Source organism: Ochotona curzoniae, unplaced genomic scaffold (genome assembly GCF_017591425.1).
Source record: "Ochotona curzoniae isolate NIBS_2020 unplaced genomic scaffold, NIBS_Ocur_1.0 contig_64, whole genome shotgun sequence".
Taxonomy (NCBI): Eukaryota; Metazoa; Chordata; class Mammalia; order Lagomorpha; family Ochotonidae; genus Ochotona; species Ochotona curzoniae.
The window spans coordinates 20,761,294-20,769,601 of NW_024466502.1; the positions used below are offsets into that span (position 1 = coordinate 20,761,294).

Here is an 8,308-nt window from a genome sequence, read left to right on the forward strand (position 1 = left end):
CGGGCGGCAGGAGCTGCCCGCGGACGCGCGGGGCGCGCGGTTGCCCTTTTGAATGCCTCCTGCGGCTCGGAGCGCTGGCGGGCGCTGGAGTGTGAGTGAATGTAGCCCCGCGGAGCCAATGAGCTGGGACCGGATGCGATATATCCTCTGGGACAACAACTGCTCTGTTCCGCCTCGGATCCACATGACGCCATTTACTGCTGCCGCGGCCGCCGCAGAGCTCCCTGCCTCCTCCGGAAAGGCGAGGGCGCAGGCCAACAGCGAGCCCCCCCACCCCACCCCCGGCCGGGCCCCGGACCCCCTCCCTCGCCTCCTCCTCTTCCTCCTCCTCCTCCTCCTCCGCACCCACCGCCCCCGCCTCGGCCTCGCTGCCGCGCCTGCACTGCGCCCAGTCTGCACCGCCGAGAGCTGCGCGCCGCAGCGCGAGCGGAGCAGAGGGGCCGGCGGAGCGCGCAGCGCCCAGGCCCCCGCGCCCGCCCGGCCCGGCTCGCCTCGCCGCCCGCGCCACCCCCGCGCCGACGCGGCCGGGCCCGCACCACTTGGCCATCTGGCTTCTAGGTTCTCTGTAAGGCCGTTTTCTTTGCTGCTTCGCTCATCTGCCAAGAAGAGGGACTTGCTGTTGGCGCTTTGGCCTTTTGCTCATTGAGAAAAAAAAAAAAAAAAAGAAGAAGAAGAGGAGGAGGAAATACTCGGCGTGCGCTTCCAGAAAGGGGGTCCAGCCCTGAACCCCGGAGCTGTTCATCGGAGAGGGACTTGGCTCCGTATTTTCCTCTCATTTTGTTTTGTTGGTTTATTATTTTTTTTTTTTTCCTTTTTTCCTTCCTCCCGCCGGTTGCTCGAAAGTTGAACTGAAGCGGAGTTTGGAAAGAAGGGCAAAGAAAGTTTGCATCGGGGCTGGATTTATTTGCACATCGCAGAACGAAACGACTTCAAGGGAGAGGGGTTTGTGCAAAGCCGCGATCACGGTGAGCCGCGTTTCGCTCTTTTTCCCTGCTGGCGCCGTGGCTGACGCGGTGTGGGCAACATGGAGTAGGTGCAGTCGGACCGGGAGTGGGGTCTGCTTCTCCCCACGTCTCCGTATCTCAAACCCCGCGGGTTTCCGGCGAGTTGCCCGTGCCCGGCTCAGGCGGAGGGAGCTTTGCCGTGGGTGTGCCCAGCCGAGCGGTGTCCCCGGGCCGGCAACCCTGCGCGCCCGCGCTCCAGGGGCTCCCCTGTCTGGGAGCTGCTCCCAGCCTTTGCACCGGCCGCGGATTCGGCGCCGAGAGCGGGAGACGGAGGGGAAGCACGTTGCTCTCCAGCTCGCCCTTGCAGGCGCTCGCATTTCTAACCTGTTCCTCCCTCGGTGCAGGGACAAGTTGGGGGCGAGCGTGTCCCGGGGCGGGAGCGCTGGTGGGGCTGGGGCGCGCGGACAATAGGCCCCGCGGGTGGGTGGGAAAACGGCCCCCGCCGCTGCCGCCGGCCCGGGCGGGGATGGGAGCTGTGCCCTGCCTGGCGCCGAATCTCTGCGGCTCGGAAGTGCAGCTTTCCCTTTTTTGTGTGATCAGCCTGGGTCACTTTTTTGGGGGGTGGGGGAGAAGCCGAGGTTGACCTAGTACGTGCAGAAAGTTATCAAGTGGTTGCGATCATTTTCCATTACCTGAAAGTTGGTGGCAGATGAGGCGTGTTTTTAAATGTAGCCTTTTAAATGCTTGTTACTATGCTTTCATTTGGACTCTCATGCATTTTCTTTTCTTTTTTTTTTTTTTTTTACAAAGAGGTTTCTGTGTCGGTTTGCCCCACCCCAGTGCTGAAGTCCTTTCCCCCTAATCCTTAGTCTGATCACACACTGTTCTTAATGGGGTTTTCAAAGCGTTTGCAAAGGGGAGGGAGGAACTGGAAGAGCGCTGAGGAGTTGGGGGTGGGGGGAAGCGAAGGAGGAGGTCAGGGATCCGCAAAACCACCTTCCCCCCCTCCCCCCGACTGCCCAAGATGCTACTTCACACTCTACTTTACACCTAAGGTTTCCAGCCCAGGGTCAGGATCGTGCACGGGTTGGCTTATGCATGGGAGGAAAAAAAAATTTTTTTTAGGCTCAACTCAACTTTAAGAAATAAGTTATTCCTGCGCCTTTTCCCTCTCGACCCTAAAGGAGTTCGGCGTGTGCACACTAAAAGCTTCCCGTCCGCTTCGGTCAGGGAGTTGTGTCGCCGCCGCGTGCGCGCTGGGCCGACCTCCGGCCCCGTGCTGTGTGTGCCTCAGGGCGGGTTTTCTTCGCTCCCGACTCGGAGCGTGGACGCCGGTGCCCCGCGTTCGCGTGACCTCTGCCTGGGGCAGTGACTGGCTCCCCGGGCTGCGGAGCGGGAGGCGGAGGGAGTGCGCTCGTGCGTTTCAGGACACGTCCCCTCCGGAGGCGCCCCCGCCCATCGGTGCGTCTCGGGACCCGACGCGGGAGGGGGGGAGGCGGGAGGAGGCCTGGACAGCGTCAGTCAGCCTGGAGAAAAAGTCCCCCGGGGTTCCGGCTGCGTCCCACCTGCCGGCGACTGTGTTGGGGCGCAGATCGTGCCGATAAGCGGAGTGAAAGCAGAGCGCAGCGCTGTCTCGCCTGCCATTCTGTCGGAGGTGAGCAGATCCGGTTTCAGGCTCTGCCCGTTGGCGGTGAGGGGGGGAGAGGCGATTGTCACCTGCTTCAGTCACCGCGGCTCTGCCTTTTCTCAGAAGCGGGAGATCGGATAAAACAGCACTTGGGCCTTTGTGACTTTGTCTTTTCCTGTAGAGAAGAGGGAAAGGGGATGGTAGTCCTGAACCTTTTAAAGGGGGCTACGATTTACAGAATGACTTGACAGAGCTTGGTTTGAAATGTGTCTCGTGGGTTTTTAAAAACACGTTTCCTATCACTGCCAGTTGGTTTCTGGTCTCGGCTATTAAGTTTGCGAGATAAGAAGAGGTAAGATTTGGACGTGTTTTGCTTCTGGAACTGGGAGAACAGCCCTTGGCCGCAGAATCCGAGGTGTTGTTCTGGGCTATCAGGCTGTAAAATGATTCTCAGGTTGCTGAGAACTTGAGTAAGTCCCTGTCCTTCCAGTTCCCTGTGCACCTTAGCTGTAATGTGTTCCTGGCACCTAACAGGATTGGATTGGTTTTGTTTTTAATTCCATAGCTTGCACTGCCATGTGGTTCATAAAAATGGCACGTTGTTGTAAAATGAGTGACGGTACTTGGGAAATTTTCTTCTTTGCATGTCACATTCATCCCGCAGGACTTGAAAAGGTCACAGAAGAGTGGCTAGATCATGGTGTAGTGTCTGCAAAAAGCAGGCTTGCAGTACAAATGTTCTGGGCTGCAGCTATTGATGTTTACGCCAAAAAAAAAAAAAAAAAGCATGACAAAGTTAAGCCTATTTCAGAACTTGAAGCAGCAGGGTTCAATTTTGGCGGATGTTGGTAGCAGTTATGATCCAGCATTACTTTTCACATTGAACCTGAACCTTGCAAACGGTGTGTTTATTTGAATAAGGGATTGTTACTTCAGCGATTCCAACAAAGATCGGCTTTGTGGCACTGCATCACACGGGGTGACAGAATTGTCAGCACGTAGCTGTAATTCTTGTCTTCTGTCGTGTGCGTTAGTCATAGTCTGCTAACTCTGCAGCTCTCTTCAGATCCTGCCTCTGGGGCAGGTGGGAAGTGCGGAGTCCAACTCAATGGGGGTGGAGGGCGTGGAGAGTTAGCAAGTCCCCTAGTGTAAACCCTTCTCTTGCCTCTTGGTTTCCGCAGGAGTTCAGATGTGTTCTAAGCCTGCTGGAGTGACCACACTTTCAAGAGCTGATGGAGGCCAGAGCTCAGAGTGGCAGTGGGTCGCAGCCCTTGCTGCAGGTGTCCCGTGACGGAGGCAGGCAGCGCCCGGAGCCGGACCCCAGAGATGCCCTCAGCCAGCAAGTCCACGTGTTGTCCCTGGATCAGATCAGAGCCATTCGGAACACCAATGAGTACACAGAGGGGCCCACGGTGGTGCCGAGACTGGGGCTCAAGCCTGCTCCTCGCCCCTCCACGCAGCACAAACACGAGAGACTCCATGGCCTGCCTGAGCACCGCCAGCCACCCAGGCTCCAGCACTCGCAGGTGCATTCTTCCGCACGGGCCCCTCTGTCCAGGTCCATTAGCACCGTCAGCTCAGGGTCGCGGAGCAGCATGAGGACGAGCACCAGCAGCAGCTCCTCGGAACAAAGACTGTTGGGCTCCTCCTTCTCCTCGGGGCTGGTTGCTGATGGAATAATCCGAGTGCAGCCCAAACCTGAGCTCAAACCAGGTGAGCTTAAGCCACTGAGCAAGGAAGATCTGGGCCTGCATGCCTACAGGTGTGAGGACTGTGGCAAGTGCAAGTGTAAGGAGTGCACCTACCCAAGGCCCCTGCCATCGGACTGGATCTGCGACAAGCAGTGCCTTTGCTCGGCGCAGAACGTCATTGACTATGGGACCTGTGTGTGCTGCGTGAAAGGTCTTTTCTATCACTGTTCTAATGATGATGAGGACAACTGTGCTGACAACCCTTGTTCTTGCAGCCAGTCTCACTGCTGTACCCGATGGTCAGCCATGGGTGTCATGTCTCTCTTTTTGCCTTGTTTATGGTGTTACCTTCCAGCCAAGGGTTGCCTTAAGTTGTGCCAGGGGTGTTACGACCGGGTGAACAGGCCCGGGTGTCGTTGTAAAAACTCCAACACAGTTTGCTGCAAAGTTCCCACTGTTCCCCCCAGGAACTTTGAAAAGCCAACATAGCATCATCATTAATCAGGAATGTTATAATAATAATGATTGTCCCCCCCCTTTTCTTTTTAACATACATATGCAACCAACTAAGCAGTGCTAATCTCCGCACAGTTAATAGAGAGTTGGGAAACTCTTTGCTGTTTGCAGTGAGAAGTGTGTTTGTCCATGTGCCATTTTAACTGATAGCTTGGTAGCACTCATCATGGAGTTCCAAGAATGGGATACAGATCTTGGTGACCTATACATTACATAAGCTAAAGCAACAGACACTCCTTAGGTACAGTTTTGGGTTTGTGAATAATACTTGCAAAATTTGTAAATTAGAAAATGACCTTTTTCATTGTCTTCTCCAGAGATAATGTGCTATATTTTTGTATATACAGTAATATTTGCAACTGTGAAAAACAAGTTGTGCCATACATGGCACAGTCACAAAATATTATACTAATATGTTGTACATTCGGAAGAATGTGAATCAATCAGTATGTCCTTAGATTGTATTTTGCCTTACAGAAAGCCTTTATTGTAAGACTCTGATTTCCCTTTGGACTTCATGTATATTGTACAGTTACAGTAAAATTCAACCTTTATTTTCTAATTTTTTCAACATATTGTTTAGTGTAAAGAATATTTATTTGAAGTTTTATTATTTTATAAAAAAAGAATATTTATTTTAAGAGGCATCTTACAAATTTTGCCCCTTTTATGAGGATGTGATTGTTGCTGCAAAAGAGGGGTTACAGATGCATATGTTCAATATAAAATAGAAAATATATTAACGTTTGAAATTAAACAAAGCTGTTCTGTCTCTTCCTTGAATACCTTTTCTTTGTTTCTAGAAAGTGCAAGAATTAAAGCTGACATGTTAGTGAAATAATGTCATTTATCTCTAGGGTGGTTTTTGTCTTAGGATTGTTGCTTTAAAACTTATTTTCAGTCAAAACGGAATGAGCTCAATGTTTAACTCACCTGTATTAATAATCATATGAGAACTTAGTTTGGCTCTGCCACTCCCTTTGTTTTTCAGGTGTCCTGGCTTTTCTTGGTTTTGTGGGCTTTTTAGAAAAGGAAATCTTGAACTGATTTGTTCATGAGACTTGTGTAAAAGGTTAGCAATTGGTCTTGCTCCCAATATATAGTCGTAAGAATGAATGTTGGAGATAATGCAAAGCCAGAGGGGCACGTTGAACTCCACCAGCGTTTACTGATGTCTGTGGAGCATGCCATCATCAGATCGATGCTTTTGATTGAAGCACAGACAGCTATTCATGTCCTTGCTTTTCTGATCTCTTTGGTTTTGGACTACAGCTCGTCACCATCACATCAAATTTCCTGTTAGAAAAGACGGGAAATTATAGCTTGTTTTCATTCAGATATTTGGTAACATGAACTTTTATCCTAGATTGGTCTTCTAAGTCAAACCGAAGTAGGCCAACTTGGGCCCTGCCTTATGTAATCAAGTAACTTGGAAAGTTGTTGAATTTTATTGTGAGCAAAAGAAACATTATGGCAGAATGTCATCGTGTTTGGAATTGTCTTTGGGGACAAAGACACAGCAAGCTACTACATGCCTATCTTGACAAATATTAGGTTTTCTTAAGTCATCTTGTGGCTGACAATTTTTTTTTTCCATTCCAAAAGCATGAACTATTTCTGCCAAGAATAACCGGAAGTCTAGGAAATGATTTACCTGTCATTATTGTTTAATCTCTTGTTTCCTGTTCTAAAGCTCCTCTTCGTTTAAGAGGTTCTAAACCTGGGTGTCTTCTGTTACATTTTTTAAAATTGGCTTTCCAGGAGCTGCACTGCCTTCTTAAATCAGTTCCTTTGGATGAGAAGGCAGGTCAAGTTATTTATCGTTAACTTTTTGCTTCGGAATATTGCCTGTTTTGACTCTAATGCATGCTGTTAGATTTCATCTTGGTGAATTAATTTGCCAGGAAAAAAGAATGCTGCTTCTTATTGTATAGTCTTCAACACAAAAATTTTGAAAAACAACTCTCATTGATCAGAAATTTGCACTTGCGCTGATGAGATTCTTGGCAAATACTTCCTTTCCAGGGATAAACAGCTTCCAAAGTGTGTTAGACACAGCTCTCGAAGGATGCCACTGGTCTTCATTGAGATGGTAGATTAAGAACTTTTCCTATGGTTACTCATCTTGAATCTCTAATGATGTGGTGTGGGAATCGGCCCTTTTCATCATTCCCCCAAAGGTCGCGCTGTTGAGAGCTGCTGAGCCACACAGTGTTTCCTAATTTAACACTTTTTGAAGGACTCTGCTAAAGCATTCTTCACTGCTCTGAGCATAGAGTATTAAAAATATCAACGGAGGATAAAAGAGGTTTAATAAGACCCAGGGCCCGGTGATGATAACTTGTTGAATGATAAGAGGCAAATTAAATTCCGCAAGAAGCTTTTAACCTATTGGAAGTTGAGTTTGTCTATAAATGACTACAGAATTCATTTTCAGAATATGAAAAATGAAATATTTATATCTAAACTGATGGAAAACAGCTGGTGCTCATTCAGTGTGTTAAAAAGCTTTTTTATATATAGCAGATTTTCTCACTTGGGAACAAACTTTTTTTTTGAGGAAAACCACCTGAAATTCTTAGTCTGTTTATGAAGTACAGGAAAATTTATATGACTTTGTAATCCCATGGCCAGAATCTTGATGTGATAGATTAAAAATATACTAGTGCAGCAAATGTGGCTGCTAAGCATGCAGGGAAATTTTTAGAATTCTTTTTTGTTCAAGACCTATGTGTGCTCTATACTTGCGATTCATTTAGGAATGACAACTTGATTGTTGTTGCTTAAAACACTCATTTATGGGTTTTGAGCAGATTTTGAGGCCCTGCCAAATTTCTGCCATGTTGGAGCATGCTCTGGGGATTGTCTGAGAAAGAAAAAAAGCTGAAGCCCAGGGAAGTGATCCCAACCAAACCTTTTGCATAACTTCATTCTGTAATACGCTTCTGTTTCAAGGATTGCTTGACTCCTGGATATATATGGTATTGCTGTTGTCAGATAAATGAATTACTTCCCACGGCAGTAGGAAGTACTTGCTATGCAGTTGATGGGTTTGGCGTGACCTCTGCTTTTGAGCAGATTGGAATTTTCCAAAATGTAATTGAGATTTTTACTTGCAGCTTTACCCACAGTTGGACATTTGCTTTCCTTCTAAATATACAAAATATGCAAAAGGATTTTGGAAATTGGCCTCTGCAGATCACAAAGTAGTTGGTCATCTTGTGAAGAATATCTTACACTGTTAGTAAATAGAAAAAGTAGGTTATTAAGAGGTTGTGTCAATATTCTGCCATTAGTCTTCGATTTGCAATCTGCATCAAAAAGAAAGTTCTGTTTTAGTTTGTGCATTGCCCTCACTTCTCTGTGACATATTTCATTCATTGCTCATTGAATGAAGATGAGCACAGAATCATAGGAAGTTCCTTCTGATTTGGCTTAAAACTTCAGAGTGAAGCTTATGAAACTTGGTATTACCGGTTTGGCCATTCACCTGAAGCAGTCAAAAACATTGTATCTGGTGGATTTTGCTT

General features: G+C 48.3%; 1 protein-coding gene across 1 annotated transcript; it reads left to right on the forward strand.

The window, feature by feature from the left end:
- Positions 1-553: 553 nt before the first annotated feature.
- On the forward strand, positions 554-5,535 carry SPRY2 (sprouty RTK signaling antagonist 2). The gene is made up of 2 exons (XM_040991248.1): positions 554-965; positions 3,753-5,535. The coding sequence occupies exon 2, from the start codon at positions 3,804-3,806 to the stop codon at positions 4,749-4,751; it is 948 nt and encodes a 315-aa protein (XP_040847182.1). The 5' UTR covers positions 554-965; positions 3,753-3,803; the 3' UTR covers positions 4,752-5,535.
- The last annotated feature ends 2,773 nt before the right edge of the window (positions 5,536-8,308 follow it).

Bases quoted from the DNA above. Each gene is read 5' to 3' on its own strand.
- SPRY2 (XM_040991248.1), top strand. From the start codon at position 3,804: ATGGAGGCCAGAGCTCAGAGTGGCAGTGGGTCGCAGCCCTTGCTGCAG.